Genomic DNA, 19785 nt, shown 5'->3' on the forward strand with positions numbered 1-19785 from the left:
CTTCCAACCCTGACAGTTCTGTGATTCTGTGATACTATGATGGTAGAGTAAGAGGGACAGAAATAATGACATTGAGGGCAGGACATCTCAGGTCTTCATTTTACCTTTGCCATAGATGTCAAATCCTGTGAACTTTTCATTGAGATCACTACAGAGCTCCAAGTTGTCTAAACTTTAATAAGTTTGAGAAAAATACTGATTTTTTTTTTAGTCTGCATTATTTGGTGCTTTTTTCAGCAAAGTATCTTAATCCTGGTGAGTTCCTTTTTCACATCATTACACAGGTGTTCGTTCACTGCAGAGATGTGATCCTTCCCCCCAGCTGACACATTTAATCTTGCAGACTGTAGAGAGCTGCCTGTACTACAATCACACTTCTTTAGGTTCTCACTATTGTCACTTCTTACACTGTGACCTCATAGGCCTTTTAAATAGATATATTTTCAAGATGATCTTTTTAATTGTTAGATGATGCAGAATGGTCCCAAATACCAAGCTTTCATACCTGACTCCTACTACAGTGTAATTCACTGGACACAGTATTAGAGCACCGTTCAGAAGCTAAATTCTTTCCTGGTGTCATCTCCCACCACTCATTGTTCTTTTTCTCCCTTTCTCAAATTGTCTCATTGTGAAATGAGCTGAAGTTTTTGTGAAGTGGAAGTTCTGCTTGGGAAAAGAGCTAGGGAACACCCTTACACAATATTCTAAAACAGTGTTGTTACAGTAAGGTGGTGGTGATTCTCATGCCTCATTTTGGATTTGTTCCCAAAATTATGTTTGCTATGTATTTAACTCAATGTATAAATCCTACTTCTTTTGCCTTCCCAGATCCCACTCCTTCTCCAAAGGAGGAAAAATAACTCACGTGTAAAATATTTCAAAAGGAGCTGCCATTCCAGCATGCTGAACAAAGCTTGCTTAGACTGCTGCCTCTTCTTCATCACTGTCATCTGCTGTCCTCTGAAGTGTCATTTCTTCCCCTGTCTAAAAATCTGCACACTAATAGTGTAATATGTAATCATCTGTTCTGGTATGGCCACTGCAGTTCTTCATTCATCTGTGTGACAGGAGTGTGAAAGGTCTACACTATGCCTGCCTTGCACACCTACCCTGTGCAAAATTTGAGGGCAGCTACATGAAATAATCTTACTCTGCTTGAGCATTGCCACTTGGCCTGACTGAGAGATAAGATGCCAGATTTCTTTTGTCATAGTTGTGACAGTCAGGGCTCCTCACTTCCATTTCCCAGATGGCCAATGCCTTAGTCAGAACCCTAATGTGATGCACTCAAGGTGATGTAATCAATTAACTGTTAGGAGGTCAGCACTTTGAATGCAGTTGTCCCAGCTGATCACAGGACCTGTTTTCCATCCCTTCTTTTCTTGAGCCTTTAAGATGAAACCGAATGACTCCTGTGCCATCGAGTTCAAGCAAGAAGACACCAAGAGTTGATGAAATGACAACTGCTGTCCTGAGGAAGTGCAGTTCACAATCCTGGGTTAGCTGTCAGACCAGTATCTATTCTTTTCAAGCCTTTTCACTCTTGGCCTTTCTTCAGAGAGTAATCCTTTCTCCTTTAGCTGACAGCTCTGAATGATGGAGAGCCTTTGGTGGTGACCTTCTCACTACAGTGTAACAATCCCTACGTGGTAGAGTATTGTGTTCAGTTTGGGGCACCTCAATCCAAGAGAGATGTGGAGGTGCAGTGCAGTGCAGAGGAAGGCAATGAAGCTGTGAAGGGCCTGGAGAATAAATCTTAGGAAGAGCAACTGAAGGAGCTGGGGATGGTTAGTTTGGAAAAGAGGAGGCTGAGGGGAGACCTCCTGGCTCTCTGCAGCTACCTGAAAGGAGATTGTGGAGAGGTTGGTGCTGGTTTCTTCTCACAGGGACTTTGTGATAGAACAAGAAGGAACAGCCTCAAGCTGCAGCAGGGCAGGGTTAGACTGGACAGTAGGAATAATTTTTTCCCACCAGGAGGGATCAGGCATTGGAATGTGCTGCCCAGGGAGGTGGTGGAGTCCCCAAGCCTGGATGTGTTTAAAGGTGGTTTGGATGTGGTGCTTGGAGCTATGGTTTAGGGATGACCTTTGTAGAGTAGGATTCTGGGTTGGACTTGGTGATCCTGAGGGGCTTTTCCAACCTGAATGTTTCTGTGATTCTGTGTGAATGAGCAACTTCAGTAATGCTTAGTATTTCGGTTTATAATTAATCTTCTACCATTCCAATTTGGAAACTGTGCTTTTCTACCTTGCCTCTTATTCTGTGCCCATACTGGCATGTAATGTTTTGCCCAGTAAGTACTGTTGGACTGGGATGGGCCTGCCTAGAGAAGAACACTGTCCTTAATATGATGTCAGCTTCTCTTGGTCCTTTCCTCATTTCTGGGACCAGTTCTATTGTTAGCCTGGCTTTAAACAAGGCTAACAAAGCAAACAAAACAACCCCAAAACACCCAAACTCTGCTATTTTGTTATCTTAATAAGTATTTTATGTTGGAAGAATATATCCTCTGCCCAAGAATGTTGTATCTACAAGCACAAAAGGACTGATCTTGATCCACCGTCCATCTTCTATCTGATCCCAAAATGATAAGACAAGGATTTCCAGATGGAATTCTGTGATCTGCAGCTCTGGGATGAGTTAAGCACTCACAAGAGTTGTAACTGGATTGTATCACTGTCTTCCTATTATTCTTGCAGATCAAAGAGGAGCACTAGTAGATATTTCTATTCTAAAACATTCAAACCAGATGGCTGCTTTCTTTTGGTAGAGATTTGTGCTTTTCAGCAGAAGAATTGCAAAAAGCTCATTACTCATTTTGACCACATGAGATTAATCCAGGCCTGTGTCTTATTTTCTCTTTTGATTTGCAGATGAATGTGATCTTCTCCTATTGGCTCGGACTTTGTAGCAAATAGGAATTCTGTACTCAGACATTTTTGTTTATGGTCACTTCCAGGAGGGCTGGAACACTTTGTGTTGTAGCCTGGATCTCCAAGTTACTCTGCCATTTAGATTTCTTACAGCACTCATCCACACCTCAGACTGCAATAGTACAAGGCCAGAAGCTTCTACAAAAGATGAATGCACTGTTGGTGACAGGAAAGAGAGGTGAGCTAAGCCCTGGCACTCATAGACAGGACAGAGACAGAAGAGGAATAGCTGCAACCCAGCTGGAGGTGTTGCTGCCAGCACCTTTTAGATGTCAGTTAGGAGGAAAGAAACTGAGGGAGGGGGAAGATGAACCTTGGAGAAAGAATCAAGGCGAAACCTGTTTTCAACAGATTCTCCTCCACCTCTACTCTGCCCTGGTGAGGCCCCACCTTGAATATTGCATCCAGTTCTGGGCTCCCCAGTTCAAGAGGGACAGGAATCTGCTGGAGAGAGTCCAAGGGAGGGCTACAAGAATGCTGAAGGGACTGGAGCACTGCCTGGGGAGGAAAGGCTGAGAGCCCTGGGGCTGTTTAGCCTGGAGAGGAGAAGACTGAGAGGGGATCTGATCAATGTCTATCAATAGCTGAGGGCTGGGGGTCAGGAAGGAAGGGACAGGGACAGCCTCTGCTCAGTTGCACCCTGGGATAGGACAAGGGGCAATGAATGGAAACTACAGCACAGGAGGTTCCACCTCAACATGAGGAGGAACTTCTTTATTGTGAAGGTCCCAGAGCACTGGAAGAGGCTGCCCAGAGAGGTTGTGGAGTCTCCTTCTCTGGATCCTTTCCAGCCCTGTCTGGATGTGTTCCTGTGTGACCTGTGCTGGATTCTATGGTCCTGCTCTGGCAGGGGGGTTGGACTGGAAGATCTCCAGAGGTCCTTTCCAACCCCTAACATCCTGTAAGCCTGGGATGTTAACTATGAAAATATGCTCAAGAGAAATATGACAACAATCAAAACTGATCTGGGCATGTGGCCAATCTAGATGCTAATTTTCCTGACTGGTAAAGTTCATCATTATTGATGGAAATGTCAGGATTTACCCCAAGTAGGCTCACCACTGGCACTCCATCTATGTCTGATTGTTTAATGCAACATATTTATTGTAGATAGATAGATAGATAAGTAGATAGATAGATAGATAGATAGATAGATAGATAGATAGATAGATAGATAGATAGATAGATATCTGTATAAGTAGTTGTATTTGTTAATGAGATTTTGCATTTTAATATAGAGCAAACAACTCTAAAAAGAATTCCCAAAGCCAGGTAAACCAAGTGTTTGTTGGCTTCATTTGGATTGGCTCTGAAAGTGTCCTGTAGCAGGTGGAGAGCTGGAAGAGCACAATGAAGACGCAGTGTTAGAGAAGGATGAGAGGATGATTCCTATCACCAGTGGACAGGGTTCATATAGTTCATCTGCACAGGAAAAGCCCTGATTGCATTCTGTGGCAGACTCCTTAAGAAATCCCTCCTGGTTTCCATTAGCAGTGCAAGAGGCAGCAGGGAGGCAGGAGGAGTTGGTCACTGACACGTAATTGTTTCTGTGCAGATGCTCTCCCAGTGGCTGAGCTGCAATGTTCTGCTTCCAAACAAAAACATATTAGACACTGTTTGCTTTTATGCCTTGTAGAGGCAATAGACAAAATACAGTGCAGCAAGGGTTGTGTGTGTGCTTTCTTGTTCACTGTTATGTAGATAACAACTGCTGGAAAGCTTGGATGGATTAAAAATCTTTCCTTTGGGAAGGCTGGAGAGGGCCGTTCCATAAGGACATGTGGTGACAGGACATGAAGCAGTGGTTTTAAACCAGAGCAGGGGAGATTTAGATTAGACATTAGGAAGAGGTTCTTTACTGTGAGGGTGGTGAGACACTGGAAGAGGTTGCCCAGGGAAGTTGTGGATGCCTCATCCCTGGAAGTGTTTAGGACCAGGCTGGATGCAGCTTTGAGCAATCTGGGCTAGTGGGAGGTGCCCTGCCCATGGCAGGGGGTTGGAATTAGATGATCTTTAAGGTCCCTTCCAACTCAAGCCATTCTTTGAATATAAGCAAGGTGTTCATAACTTTCTCAAGCTGCTGTGTTCTTGTAGAGAAGGAATCAGTGTAAAGCCCAATGAAGTCTGTGGAATCAAAAACTTCCTTAACTGCACCTACAGACATTTGCTCAGGAGGATTCTATTCACGCCCATAGTGTCATGTACAAGCTACAAGCAGTTGTTAAATAATCTTCACTTGCTGCAGGGATACTTTTTGGTTCAAAATTCTACATGTCAATATCCTAAGTCTGACTACACAGTTTCACAGCTTTCTATGATTGAATTTATTATTCAACATTTTAACCTGACATCTAACACATCTTATAGAAACAAAAATGTCCAAATGAAGGACATTTTAAGATATCAAAGTGGAAGATTTTAGATTCTCTGTAGCTCTCACCCTTCTTTTTCCATCCTGGTTTGCTTCACAACTAAGTTGCTGCATTGCTGGATTCCTAAGAGATGTTGAGGAAAAAGAAAGCTTAGACAAATGAAAACAGCATCTGGATTTGTATGGCCTCATCTCATCCTGTAGTTACACCACGGATTTCTCTCCTCTTCCTCAGCTAGAGGCATGCTGACTGTTATGGAAGTGATGCAATATGAGCACAGTGCAGTTAGTCACATTTAAGGGTCAGGGTTTGGGCAAATGCATTCTGCACACGATTCCCTGCAAGCTTTTGCTCCACAGGCCATGCGAGCAAAAGTTGCCAGTGCCCTGGAAAAAAAAACAACCACATTTCTGGATTTGTTAAGTAGAAAACTATTTTGAAGCTACTGGCTGATTTTCAGAGGTTTAGGAATTCTACCAACCCACTGCAATTCTTTGCCTCACCTACATTATGAGGAAAAGATTTTATTTAAATAGATAGAACTAATGATAAAGCTACTTTCCCTGTTTTGTGTTTGTGGGGTGGGTTATGTTTTTTTTCTGGTCTGGATTTTTCCCAAGGTGAGGAGGGTAAACTCTGGAAATCATTAATCCATGGGATTTGTCCATAGTGTATAAAAATTTCAAAAAGAATTTGCTGTAGAAAACTGATTTCCTAATTGATTCTGTTAGACACGAGCTGAGTAAGAGAATTCTGTCAAAATAGGCAGGATCTCTTCCAGCTCCTCACACGTGTTGTTTTGTTCTATGAGGAGAAACTTATGAAGGTGATATTTAAATCCTTTTTCTTTTTTTTTTTTTTTTTTTTTTGGGTCTTTAAAACAAATCTGAGGAAATTTTATCCTGTCTCTGAGCTTTTGTCTTGTGATCTTCCAAAGAAACCAAGTTATCTCTCTGCAGCAATGAACTGAGCTGAACTGAACCCAGGTCAGACAGAGTCTTTTTGAGAACTGTCTTCTGTTTCCATTTAAAATAATGAAGGGAAGACATCAGCAATAAATTGTTCTGAATTTGGGAAAGCTTTGCACTTTCTGAGCCAAATTCATGCCTCATAAAACTCCACTGCATCCAATGGCTGTGAGATGGTTGTAGCCAAACCCTTCTGCTTGATGCCAAACAAACACAAATGGTCTGAGCAAGAAGTCATCATTCAATTTGCCATGCAAATACTTCCAGAATGTATCATTTGGTATCTTAGTTTATTTCCATATCTCCCAATATTAGATATTTTGCTACATAGGCAAAATTTTCCTGTCTGGAAATATCTCTAATGAAACCCAGATAGAGGGAGGCATCCAAGGACCCACTCTGATCCACTCCATCTTTTATTAGATTTGTCAAGTCCCCCATGGAAGAATTTCTTCTTGACAAACATAATGTATTTAGCAGAACTTTAAGCCTATCTTCTGCTGTGTCATGGTAGTCCAGGAGGCAGATTTTGGTGGGTAGCTTAGCTGCATCTGTATGTGACAAAGTGTCAAAGTGATATCCCATGCTTCTGTGAAAATTGTGACTGAGGGCAGACAAAGGGCTACCTCCATTTCACTTCTTGTCAAAGCATAGCTGTTATGTCCAGTCTGAAGTTTTGAGGAGGCCTTTGATGGGTTTTTGAGGGTTTGGCTGTTGTGTTTTTCTCTGAAGTCCCTTTTTGTGCCTTTTCAGAATCTAGGACGGACACTCAAGGTCCATAGATCAGACCAGCAAATGAGAGCATTTCTCAAGTTAGTTAATCCCTGGAAGTTTTCAGATTCTTTCTATACTTCTTTTTAACACCTTTGGTATAAAAACAGTGGCATTTTGACCTCACATTATTTATTTTGACCCTGATTATCTGTCAGTTTTAGTTTATTTTCTTCTTTATAATAGCTAGAGATTTTCTCAAATATTTAGAGATTTCAGGGTAAGCTGAGAAAAACCTGCTGAATAGAAGGCCACATACCATCAGAGAGTTGTCAGGGCTGGAAAGGACCTCAAGGATCATCCAGTTCCAACCACCCTGCTATGGGCAGGAACACCTCACACCACAGCAGGTTGCTCAGAGCCACATCCAGCCTGGCTGCAAAAACCTCCAGGGATGAGGCTTCCACCACCTCCCTGGGCAACCTGTGCCAGTGTCTCACCATCCTCATGGGGAAGAACTTCCTAACATCCAATCTAAATCTGCCCTCCTCCAGGTTGGATCCCCAGTCCTATCACTCCCTGTCACCCTCAAAAGTCCCTCCCCAGCTTTCTTGGAGCTCCCTTCAGATACTGCAAGGCCACAAGAAGGTCTCCTTGGAGTCTTCTCTCCTCCAAACTGAACAACCCCAACTCTCTCAATCTGTCTCCATAGCAGAGCAGCTCCAACCCTCTGCTCATCCTCATGGCCCTTCTCTGGACACCTTCCAGCACCTCCAGATCTTTCTTGTAACAGAGGCTCCAGAACTGGACACTCCAGGTATGGTCTCAGCAGAGTGGAGCAGAGGGGGAGAATCCCCTCCCTGGCCCTGCTGGCCACACTTCTCTTGCTGCAGCCCAGGCTCTGCTTGGCTCTCTGGGCTGCAAGTGCTCACTGCTGGCTCATGTTGAGCTTCTCATCCCCCAGCACCCCCAAGGCCTTTTCTTCAGGGCTGCTCTCACGCCAGTCCCTACCCAGCCTGTTTTGGTGCCTGGGATTGCCCCGACCCAGGTGCATTACCCTTCCTGCATTCCTCTTCCTTTTACCATTCTCTAGTGAATGTACAGCATATGTGCAAGCTCATAGCAGAGTAGGACAGCAGTCACACCAGTGCTAATTGTATGTATGTATGTATAGTGCTTTGTGTTGCTATTGCTGGGTCAAGAAGATGCTATCTTTGCTTGTCCAGAGAGATCATAAGCCTGTATCTGTCAGAGAAAGCTGACTGCTGTTGGTCCATGATCAACATGCTTATTGATGCATGATTCTGATGAGTCAGGCAAGTTGTGTAAGAAGGTAACTTCTACAAGATCAGCTGATGGACAGCTTGCCCAGGGAGGTGGTGGAAGCCCCATCCCTGGAAGTTTTTAAGGCCAGGCTGGATGGGACTCTGAGCAACCTCATCCAGTGTGAGGTGTCCTCAGTTTAAGAAGGATGTTGGGATGTTGAGTTGCTCGAAGGTGTCCAGAGAAGGGCAACAAGGCTGGGGAGGGGTCTGGAGCACAGCCCTGTGAGGAGAAGCTGAGGGAGCTGGGGGTGTTTAGCCTGGAGAAGAGGAGGCTCAGGGCAGACCTTATTGCTCTCTACAAGTACCTTAAGGGTGGTTGTAGCCAGGTGGGGTTTGGTCTCTTCTCCCCAGCAAGCAGTGACAGAACAAGAGGACACAGACTCAAGCTGTGCAGGGGGAAGTTTAGGCTTGATCTTAGAAAGAAGTTTTTGACAGAAAGTGATTGGACATTGGAATGGGCTGCCCAAGGAGGTGGTGCGGTCAGCATCCCTGGAAGTGTTTAAGAAAAGCCTGGATGAGGCACTTAGTGCCGTGGTCTGTTTGATTAGATGGTATTGGGTGATCGTTTGGTCTTGGTGATCTTAGAGGTCTCTTCCAACCTATTTGATTCCGTGATTCTGTGTCTCTGCCCATGGCAGGGGGTTGGAACTGGATGATCCTTGAGGTCCCGTCCAACCCTGACAATTCTGTGATGCTGTGATGTAGCCAGAAAAGCAGACAAGGTTTTAGGTGTGCATATAAGACTTTCTTCAAATGGGAGCTGCAGATATATTGCTGAGTAGAAATTTAGAAAGCAAAAGGTTCTGCAAAAGTGAAGTGGTTGCTTCCTTCAGAGCAGAAAGGAATGTTAGCAAGGAGAAGGGTGACCAGGTCACTAGCCCTTCTGCCTGGAGAATCCCTAATTCAAGGCTGGTGGTTGTGATGAATGAGTCTTATTACCAATTGAGGGGTGGGTGTCAAGGGGAGGGGGCCAATCTGTTTTCAGTGATGCACAGCAATAAGACAAGGAACAAGCCTAAACACAGAAGGTTTCACCTCAACATGAGGAGAAACTTCTTTACAGTGACGGTGACAGAGCCGTGGAGCAGGCTGCCCAGAGAGGTTGTGGAGTCTCCTTCTCTGGAGACTTTCCAACCCCACCTGGATGCATTCCTGTGCAGACTGCCCTGGGTGATCCTGCTTTGGCAGGGGGGTTGGACTGGATGATCTCTGGAGGTCATCCAACCTCTAACATTCTGTGGTACTGTGATTAAAGCCATAGTTGATTCTGCAGACATCTGTGGATAACCAATCTGACATTAGGCTCAGATGAAGGCTGCTGCACTTACACAATCCAACCACTGCTTTTCTTTCTGGTGGGTGGCTTTGCATTGGGTGCTGCTCAAACTCCTTAAACACCACAGTCTCTCTATGGGAGATGCATTCATCTTCATAGAATCATAGAATCATAGAATCAGTCAGGGTTGGAAGGGACCACAAGGATCATCTAGTTCCAACCCCCTAAGGTCAAAGTAACCAAATATTTAGAAAGGTCTCTCCAAACCCATTAAGCAGCAAGTATCTTTTCTTATCTCTCTCTATGTGTATTTAAATGCAGCATTACCAACTGCAGCAAAGCAGCTCCCCAGGACCAATGAGGTTGTAGAGAGCAGGCATTTCTTTTTTGATCTTGACACTGGAGACCTAGGGGATCATTCCACCTAGGTGTACCCTAGGCAGGGAAATTCAAAGAATATATGGTTACATCAGCATTCTTCTAAGAAATTATTAGCTCATTCATATGACTTCTGGGAATTCATTCCACATGGGAGTCTCCTTCAGGCATGCTCATTGTGTACTGCAGGGGTCCTCTGGTGGTCGTGTGGGGTCTTCATCATAGAATCACAGAATGTTAGAGGTCAGAAGGGACCTCCAGAGATCATCCAGTCCAACCCCCCTGCCAAAGCAGCATCACCCAGGGTAGTCTGCACAGGAATGCATCCAGGTGGGTTTGGAAAGTCTCCAGAGAAGGAGACTCCACAACCTCTCTGGGCAGCCTGCTCCAGAGCTCTGTCACCCTCACACCAAAGAAGTTTCTCCTCATGTTGAGCTGAGACCTTCTGTGTTCCAGTTTGTATCCATTGGTCCTTGGCTTATTACTGTGCACCACCCAAAAGAGCCTGGCCCCCTCCCCTTGACACCCACCCCTCAGCTATTGATCAGATCCCTCTCAGCCTTCTCTTCTCCAGACTAAACAGCCCCAGGGCTCTCAGTCTCTCTTCACAGGGGAGATGCTCAAGTCCCCTCATCATCCTTGTGGCTCTCTGTTGGCCATGCTTTTCCTGATGCACTCCACCCTTGATCTCCCCCTACCCTTATGGCTTTTAGATGAACTTCTTCCTTGTGCATGCTCTCTAGGCTGCCTGATATGGCTGATGAGACAAGCCTGCCAGAGTCAGCCTAAACCAGCTCACTCTGCTTTCTCAAGCCCACAGTTGCAATTTCTTATTGTTTACACATCAGTGAGTATTAGTTCATACAGTGGATACTTTCTACTAGGACTAGGTACTCCAGTGCAAATAGGTACATTCTATGAGGATTTCACATTCCTTGTGCTCAGTTCTGGGCCCCTGGAAGGACATTGAGGTTCTGGAGCATGTCCAGAGAAGGGCAACAAGGCTGGAGAAGGGCCTGGAGCCCCTGGGCTACCAGGAGGGGCTGAGGGAGCTGGAGGTGTTCAATCTGGAGAAGAGGAGGCTGAGGGGAGACCTCATTGCTCTCTACAGCTCCCTGAAGGGAGATTGAAGCAAGGAGAGGGCAGCCTCTGCTTCTTGGTAGCAAGAGACAGCAGCAGAGGAAATGGTTCCAAGCAGCAGCAGGGGAGGTTCAGACTGGATGCTAGGAAATATTTCTTCCCATAGAGGGTTCTCAGCCATTGGAATGGTCTGCCCAGGGCAGTGCTGGAGTCCCCATCCCTGGAGGTGTTTGCACAGTGTGTGGAGCTGGTGCTTAGGGACATGGTTGAGTGCTGCCCCTGCAGTGCTGGGTTGAGGGTTGGACTGGCTGAGCTTGGAGGTCTCGTCCAACTGGATGTTTTCTGTGGTTCTTTGATTCTGTAAATGTTCCTAGTTTAGCATGGTATCAGCAGAATCTTACAATCAAAAGCTTTTAAACAGTTGCTCTATTTCAGCTGAGCATTGTACAGCAACAGCAAGCCTACCCCTGAAGGAGCAGCACTGATGTCAGTCTAAGGCTTTTTTTTTTTTGCACCAGCGACTTGAGAAAGTGCAATTAGATTCAGGTTTGTCCTGCTCAGAGATAAAAAAAGCAGTCTGTGAACCCTCAAAATACCTGAATGTGTTGTTTCCCAGTTGAATTTGTTTTGGAATATGTTCCCAAAGTATTTTATCAGCTGGGAGAGATGGTTTAGGTTTGCAGCAGTATTTGTCAGGCATTTTATGTTTCTGCTTCAGAGTTGCAGTGATTGCCTTTTTTAGTGTCTAACTTAGCTGGCCATTAACAATATTCTGAACTTCAGGGTACATTAAGCAGACTTCATTCCATGCATTGAGGAGGATGGCCTAAACCTATCAGGGCAATTAATGAATCAGGGCTGCTTTAGGAACTATTCCTGGGCTGGGTCTGTTTCCCCATTGTTTTCCTAGAAAGCTCTGCAGCTCTGAACTGATCATGAGAACTCTGTGGTCTGTGAATCCAGCACGACCCTGCCTTCCCACTCAGCAAATGCTCTTACACCCTCTTGAGATAAGGCAGTGGCAGCTCTGCTGTGTGGGAAGCACAGTGCCTCTTGCTAAGTGGCTAGCTCCAGTTCGATACGGCAGGAAGGCAGATAGGAGGGCATTTCCCCCTTGACTGGCAGGCTTTAATGGATCCCAAGCCAGAGGAATGATTGCTCTGCTAAGGGCTTCAGGAGAGCTGCTCGTTAAGAACTTTCACACGCCTCATTTGGCCTGTTTCCAGCCTGAGGTAAGGGGGAAGGGTAGGGCAGGAATGTGCTTCAGGAGGGGACTTGTGCATGAGAAATCAAATTTGACCGTTTTGTGCAAACCTGCGGCTGTTACTCCCTAGAGAGCTCTGCTCTCTCTCTTTGGGGGTATTTCAAAGAGGCAGAGATGTGGTGCTGAGGGATGTGGTTTAGCATCAGACTTGGTAGAGTTAGAGGATGGTTGGACTTGATCATCTTAAAGGTCTTTTCCAACTGAAATGATCCTATGACACACCAGCCAGGCCACTCAGGCCAGAGGAGCCTCTTTGAGCTTCCCAAAACACAGCACCTGGAGCTCCTGCTGTGGTAGGGGCCACAAGTCCCTGCAAAGAGCCAAGCAAATGCAGCAGCCCAGAGCAAGGGCAGGAGGCTTGCAGGGCCCAACATCTTCAGCACCCCCTTGGATATGCCTCCCTCACCTGATGGATATTCAATAGACTTTTTTATCTGGAATGAACACAAGGCAGCTAGTACACTGATGGAACAGCTACTTGTGAGACACTGGCTACTGAATCTTTATAAAATAAAAGTTTTTAAAGTTGTGATATTCCATCACTCCCCTCTGTGGGCAAACCAAATAGCAAGAAAGGTAGGAAAAAATAGCAGTTAAATTAGAAGCATCTCTTTTTTTTTACCTACATAGGCAATACACTTTCATGTCACATTCTAGGCAACCTAAATTATTTACCCCAAAGAAACTGGGACAAATAGCACAGATTCAGCAAACAACCAAATCCAATGGCTATAATTAGCTAAATACAGCTCTGCTTAGTCATGAATGTGAAATACAACTGTGCTGCTGCTCCTAAAATAAGCCTTCCTATTGCCATGTATACAGGAGAGCAGAGTCCCAGCCCTTGGCATTGAGCAGTGGATTACTTTCTGTTTTTTAACCATCAAAGAACCATAGTGGCTGAAAATCTGAATGTAACAATCCAGGAATTACTGAACCAAACTATTTCATACTATATTGCAGTTCAGATTCAGTATAACCCTAAGCTTCATTGCATTCTTCTCTTTAGAAGCAGATCTAAGCAGATCTGCCTGCTGCAGTCTGCTGCCTCAACACATCAAACCATGATTTTTGTGTGTGTGTTTCTCTCTGCAAACAGATGTTGCCCTGGGATGGCACACAGAAGTAGAGCTTTTAACAAAGCACCTGAGCTCACTTTCTCTGCAGGTTTCTTGTCTGCCCTTTCTACTATGGCTGCCATGTGGCTTTTCAGCTGCTGGCACCCTGGTGATGTCTGGTGTAGGCTCTGCAGGACAAGGAGCCTGGTGTTGGTTACGTGCTTAGCCCTGGCTCTCAGGTCCTCTCATTCTGCAGAAATTAAGCTGTGTAGAACAGTGTTAGAAGCAAAACAAGTGAGCCCTGACAGCCTTATTAAAAGGGGTCAGAGACGTGCTCTGTGTTGAAAGCAGTGCCAGCAGCCTGTTGCTGTTGACTCAGAGATTATCTCACTCCTTATTCAGGAGGGTCAGAGGTGTCCTACAGAAAAGACGTCCCCAGCCTGCTAACAAACAGGCAGCCCCTGCCTGGGAACATGAAGACAGGCTGCCAGTATTGTCACAAGGCTTTCCAGATCTCCTAGCTGGTGCACATCAGTGCCTGGATCCTTAGCACCTTACTTTCTGGCCACTTCTTCCTTGGTTTTCCATCAGATGCAAGCATGCAGTTTTGTATTCCTGGGATGACATGCCCACAAACACCTAGGACAAGATGAAGCTGTGTTCTTGTGAGAGGGCACAGTGAGGCATTCCTGTTCATATTTATGCACTTGAGCTTTATCTTTTGGTAAAAAATGGCTCTTCAAATACCATTTATAGAAACTGGATGGCTCCAGTTTGGATTGCAGTGAGGAACAAGAATTAAACTGACCTGGGTAAAGTGTAATGAAATAAAATAGTACTTGCTTATTGTTATGGGTTTAAGATTGGATGTCTTAACCACAGAGTACAACCCTCCAGGCACTAGACAGCCCAGCAAGAGGACCCCAGGAAGTGTAGCCTTTTGCTCTTCCATTCCCATCAGCCTGCACCTCCCTGCCCTACACAAACTGGCTGCAGAGTCAGTTTCTGCCCTTTTCTCCCTCTCCCTGCTCCCAGCCAGACCTTCTCTCTAGTGGGGGAGGTTTGTGGCCTGGCCTCAGCCTTGGCAGAGCTGATTTGTACTGCATCATTCAGGCCTGGGTAGGGAGGTGTTGGGGGAGGGCCTTGAGGCCAGGGGTATTGAGGCCTGGCTGGGGCAGAGGGTTTGGACGGTGGTAGCCTGGTGAGGCTGTGGAGAAGCCCAGGCTGGAGAGCTGGGCTGAGGCCCAACATGAGTTGCTGTGTGATTTGTATGTTCCCTACTGCTGCATTAGCTGTGAGCAGCACTGCCATTTACACTCCCATCCTTTCCAATCCTGTGTGGGGCATTTGCTTTTGCTCCTCTGGGGAGGGGGAAAAGAGCTCCTGTCCACTCTCTAAAACATGACACTGAAGTCCTTTGGTTTTATTTTTTTTTAGCCTGCTGTATTGAATCTGACTTGGGTAATAAATGAAGATCATTGCCTTTTTGAAACTGTAGAAGTCTACATCTTAGCAACAGAAACATTATAGAGAACTATGTCTTAAAATAAGATTTAAGTGGCACATTTATATGTCAAATATGTCTCTATTACTTTCTACAGTAGGGATACATTCACCTTAGAAACAAACAGCATCATTTGAAACTATTCTCTTTAGAATATGTTAACTGCATACTTAAGTTACAGTGAAAATGTTCTGTGGCAAAAGTAGTTAATATCTACGTTGCTGTTGCCACAGTTGTGGACAGACACCTTTGGTCAGGAAAATTAATATCCTTGAAGCAGGGGCTTAAAGCAGTTGACTGAAGCACTGCTGGATAATCAGTACAGTTAATGTATTCAACTTAATACTGTTCCATTTTTTACCCATATCATCAAACATTACTCAGACAGCTACCATCACCATGTCCCCTTCCCCTAGTGCAGTTATTTCTTTCTGCTTCAGCAGGATGGTGGCTGGGCTATTGGATAGGAGCCTGGGGGCGATGGAAAGAGGGTGTTCAGGTTTCTTCCAGTATGAAACTGAACAACACTGCAGCTTAGGGGCTGAGCTTTGCCTTCACCATTGCTTGGCTCTCTGGCTGTGCCTCACTGTCTCTGTTCTCACATTCCAGATAATTCAGCCCCTCTTAGAACTTGACCAGAATCGCAGCAAGTTGAAGTTGTACATTGGACATCTGACAGCCCTCTGCCATGACCGTGACCCCCTGATTCTGCGTGGACTCACCCCACCTGCTTCCTACCACCTGGATGATGACCGGGCAGCTTGGGAGACAGAGCTGCAGAAGATGACCCAGGAGCAGGTGAGTTTGTGCTCTGAAGCTCTGAACAAGGGCCTGAACTGTTGACGTAGGTCTTACTGATGTGCCACACCAAAACGCTGGGAAACTACTCTGTAAGTGGTGAAAACAGATAGCAAGGATGCTGAAGCTGATAGGAGGAGTCAATAAGTTTTGGAATCATTGCCATTTCTTATGGAATTTCATCTGGGCTTTTATCTCTGCTTGAGGCTGTGCTTCTACACACTCATGGGAAATCAAACCAAGAGATACCACTCCTGCCATGCTTTATCTGTTAACAAATGTTAGCTGCCCTTTATAACTTAGTGTAGTCATAGGGATCTTAGATCTTATTTTAAGGGCATTCCCCATTTATATTCTAACTGGCACATTTTAATGAGTCACTTTCTGTAAATGAATGCAATGCCTTTGCCTTCTGTTACAGTATGTTCTTCCAGTAATTATTCCTGCTTGCCACCTTACCTGGGTACCTACCTCGAGATTTGGACCCAGTGTGCTAGGTGCAACACACATGATTGTGCAGATGCTCACAGGGTGGTCTCAGAAGCCCAACAGTGTATTTTGAGGAGTGTTGTAATATAGAACTGAAAGGGTTTGGTAACACCTACTCTAAGTCTCTACAGAGACTGTCAATCCAGCTATAACTCATGTACTGAAATAATCTTCCTTTCTCCCAGCTGTGGTGAAGCCTTGCCTTCCTTAATCCATTCACTGACAGTTTTTATCTCTTGTTTCAGATTACAGTTCATCATTCCCTACAACCTTTTTTTATCATTCCTTCCTACATCTCTGCTCAGTTTTTAAATGTTACTCCTATTACTGATTTTTTTGTTGCTGTTGGCATTGTTTTTTTTTTTTTCTTAGTTAAACTACTGTAAGGAACTTGTACCAGAAATAAATATGACAAGTTTTTGCCTTTTTGGCCCAGACTTTGGATTAGAATGCCAGGTTGGTTTTTTAGTACATCATTTACTTTCATATGTCTATACCAAAATGTATTCAATGTGCACACACACTAGTGTAAGGCCTATACAGTCAAAAGTGGATTTGTGGGTCAGTGAACACTGTCTTGAGCTATCCTGAACACTTCAGCTCAGGTTTTCTTCTTTTGTGATATTTAAGCTCATTTCTTTGCGCTTTCAACTTGAGGCTGAATTTAGAACTGGGGAGAGCAGCTCAGCAGCCTAATTACAGGAAGCCAGCAGAAGGAGGTTGAACAAATGATAAAAAAGAGCAGAGCTCTGGAGATAGAGATGCCTGTAACAGGGTCTAGATGGCACAGGAGAGTGGATCGCTGTCTCTGTACATTTGCTGAGTTCAGCCTGTGCTGTGTGCCTCACTTGATACCTACATTTGCATCTAGAGACCTCACACATGCCTTTGTCCTGCAGAGTCTGCCAGCCTCTACACACCCAGAGGCAGCATTTTATGTGCCTCTTGGGTTCTGTAATCCCTGCTACAAGATTAATTTTTTTTTCAGTGTAATGGATTAAGGAACTGTGGCTCCTGTGTTGTAGATGAAAACGTGAGCCATACTGTTTTAACTGCCTTGTGTGTCAGGTAGGGATGGAGCACCAGGTGACAAAACCCGTAGCACATACGTTAGGGGACTTGAGCACCTCCCTTATGAGGAGAGACTGAGAGTCCTGTTTAGTCTGGAGCAGAGAAGGCTGAGAGGGGATCTGATCAATGTCTATCAATAGCTGAGGGGTGGGTGTCAAGTGGGGGGGGCCAGGCTCTATTCAGTGGTGCACAGCAGTAAGACAAGGAACAACAGGTTCAATCTTGAACACAGAAGGTTTCAGCTCAACATGAGGAGAAACTTCTTTAGTGTCAGAGTGACAGAGCCCTGGAGCAGGCTGCCCAGAGAGGTTGTGGAGTCTCCTTCTCTGGAGACTTTTCAACCCCACCTGGATGCATTCCTGTGCAGACTGCCCTGGGTGATGCTGCTCTGGCAGGGGGATTGGACTGGATGATCTCTGGAGGCCCCTCCCAACCTCTAATGTACTGTGACACATGAGACATCTCTGAAAACCAAAGTAAAGACTGGATGTGGGCAAAGCTTGGGTGTCCCTGAATTGACTAATCTGTTACAGCTGTGATGGTTTTAATAAAATCAGGATCTGTGGTGATCGGTGACATCTTCTATTTCATAGAATCCTCATAGAATCATAGAAGGGCTTAGGCTGGAAGAGACCTTAGAGATCATCTAATGCAACCTCCCTGCCATGGGCAGGGACATCTCTCAACCAGCCCAGGTTACTCAAGGCCGCATCCAACCTGGCCTTGAACATCTCCAGGGAGGGGGCATCCACAACCTCTCTGGACAATCCATTCCAGAATTTTGCTTCCTCATGGTGAAGAATTTCTTCCACAGGGTGGACACTGTAAATTACAAAGTCCCTCTGCAGCCTTCCTGCAGGATCCCTTCAGCTATTGGAAGGCAGCTCTAATGTCCTCCCGGAGTCTTCTCTTCTCCAGGCTGAATAACTCCAGTTCCCTCAGCCTGTCCTCATAGCAGAGGTGTTCCAGCCCCTGGATCACCTTTGTGGCCCTCCTCTGGACTTGTTCCAACAGATCTATGTCTCTCTTACGATCAAGAGAGTGTGGGTAATTAAAATAGAGAAGTCTTTCAGTGCAAACCAGCATCTGTTTTCTTTCCAGTTCTGTCTCATGGTCTATTACAAGATAGTATTTCTCAAACTTTGCTCTTCTGTTAGCAGCACTTAGGGGGATGACATAGTAAAGAGAGCATTTAAGTATCCATTTTGAGAAAAGTAATTTTCTAAGTTGTCCTAGTGAAGAAAAAAAATTATTTTTCAGTCCTTTCCTATTATTGTGTTAATTCTGTATTGCTATCACCACAATTTACTGCTCTGCTTGTAATTCCCATGCATAACTAACATCAGCTAAAATCAAATGTAGCAGTCTCTCTGCTTTCCTGTGCTCACATAGATTTCATTGAGCATGCTTCTGCTGAAAAACACAAGCCAATGATATATTTCAATTTGCAAAGCAGGTTTTTCATTGAAGTTGTGGAGCTTTTCTGCTTCCAGCTGCAGAATTTCCTTTGTGCTCAAAGTATTCCCATGGGGGCTGCAAATCAGCTCTCCAGATTTGCAGAAGCCCATCACAGGGATACCCATTTTACATCTTTGGAATGTTAATGAGTTTTGTAAATGATTTGAAATCCAGTGCATTAAATTCATTCCTGTCCCTTCTAATATGATCTGCTGTAGATAATGCTTCACAAGCCTCAGTGGGAAAAAATTAATCCTCTTGAATGTTAAGTGCTAACATGATTAGGGAGGATACATTTAACTGAACACCAATAATGTGTAAGAATGATGCCAATGTATCCATTTCTTACCAATGGGATTATTGACTCTGATTTACTTTGGAGGGTTCGTGGATTTTTTTTCTTAAATAGTTGAGAATTCATTTTCATGCTGCTGCTGTTGGAGCTGTGATTTCCCACTGCAGCAACTATTCCTGGTGAAGGTTGGTCCTGCCAGGCTTCATCATAGCTAATACCCCCTGTAGGTCTCTCATACCTACTGGGAAGGGTCAGATACAAAGAGTAGGAGTTTTCTGTAGCTTCTTCTGGTAGATGTAAGCTTTTCACTCTTCCAGCACATCCACAGTGAAACTTCAGCTGTTGTCAGAGAAGCATCTGTCAGCATCAGCACCATGGCTCTGAGGGCAGTTTATTGCCACATACACCATGTTGTGACCTCTCAGTGCTTGATTGGTATCTCTCATGTTTCTTTATGCTGCCATGAAGTTCAGCTCTATTCCTCAGTAATTAAACTGATGCTAATTAAAATATGGAGCCAAGATGCTGTCTCATTTGTTGCTGGCATTTTGTGAAGCTGACTTACTGCAATGAAATTTTGGTCCATTTGTAACAATGAAGGCCTGGAGCTAGTACTTTGGTATCTCAAAGTCTAAACTCAAACCTGTATACTAGAGTAAGATGTGGACAATGCAGAGCCAACAGTGCTTGGAACCCTGTCATTAAGTTATTCATGGGGTGGAAAATGCTCCTTTGAGACAGTTGTAACCCAGGGTCCCCAAAGAAGTTTATCAGAACTGTTTCTGGAACTGTCCTCCTTTGA

The 19785-nt window shown here is 44.8% G+C and overlaps 1 protein-coding gene across 2 annotated transcripts in view; it reads left to right on the top strand.

Annotated features, from left to right (window-relative positions):
- Positions 1 to 19785, top strand: part of ERC1 (ELKS/RAB6-interacting/CAST family member 1) — a 351929-nt gene that overhangs the window by 319655 nt on the left and 12489 nt on the right. For both annotated transcript variants that reach the window (XM_054386713.1, XM_054386714.1), the window contains one exon: positions 15482 to 15670. In XM_054386713.1, coding sequence (XP_054242688.1) covers positions 15482 to 15670 — 189 coding nt within the window. The remainder of the gene's footprint in view (positions 1 to 15481; positions 15671 to 19785) is intronic.

The sequence above is a fragment of the Indicator indicator genome, chromosome 14, assembly GCF_027791375.1.
Source record: "Indicator indicator isolate 239-I01 chromosome 14, UM_Iind_1.1, whole genome shotgun sequence".
Taxonomy (NCBI): domain Eukaryota; kingdom Metazoa; phylum Chordata; class Aves; order Piciformes; family Indicatoridae; genus Indicator; species Indicator indicator.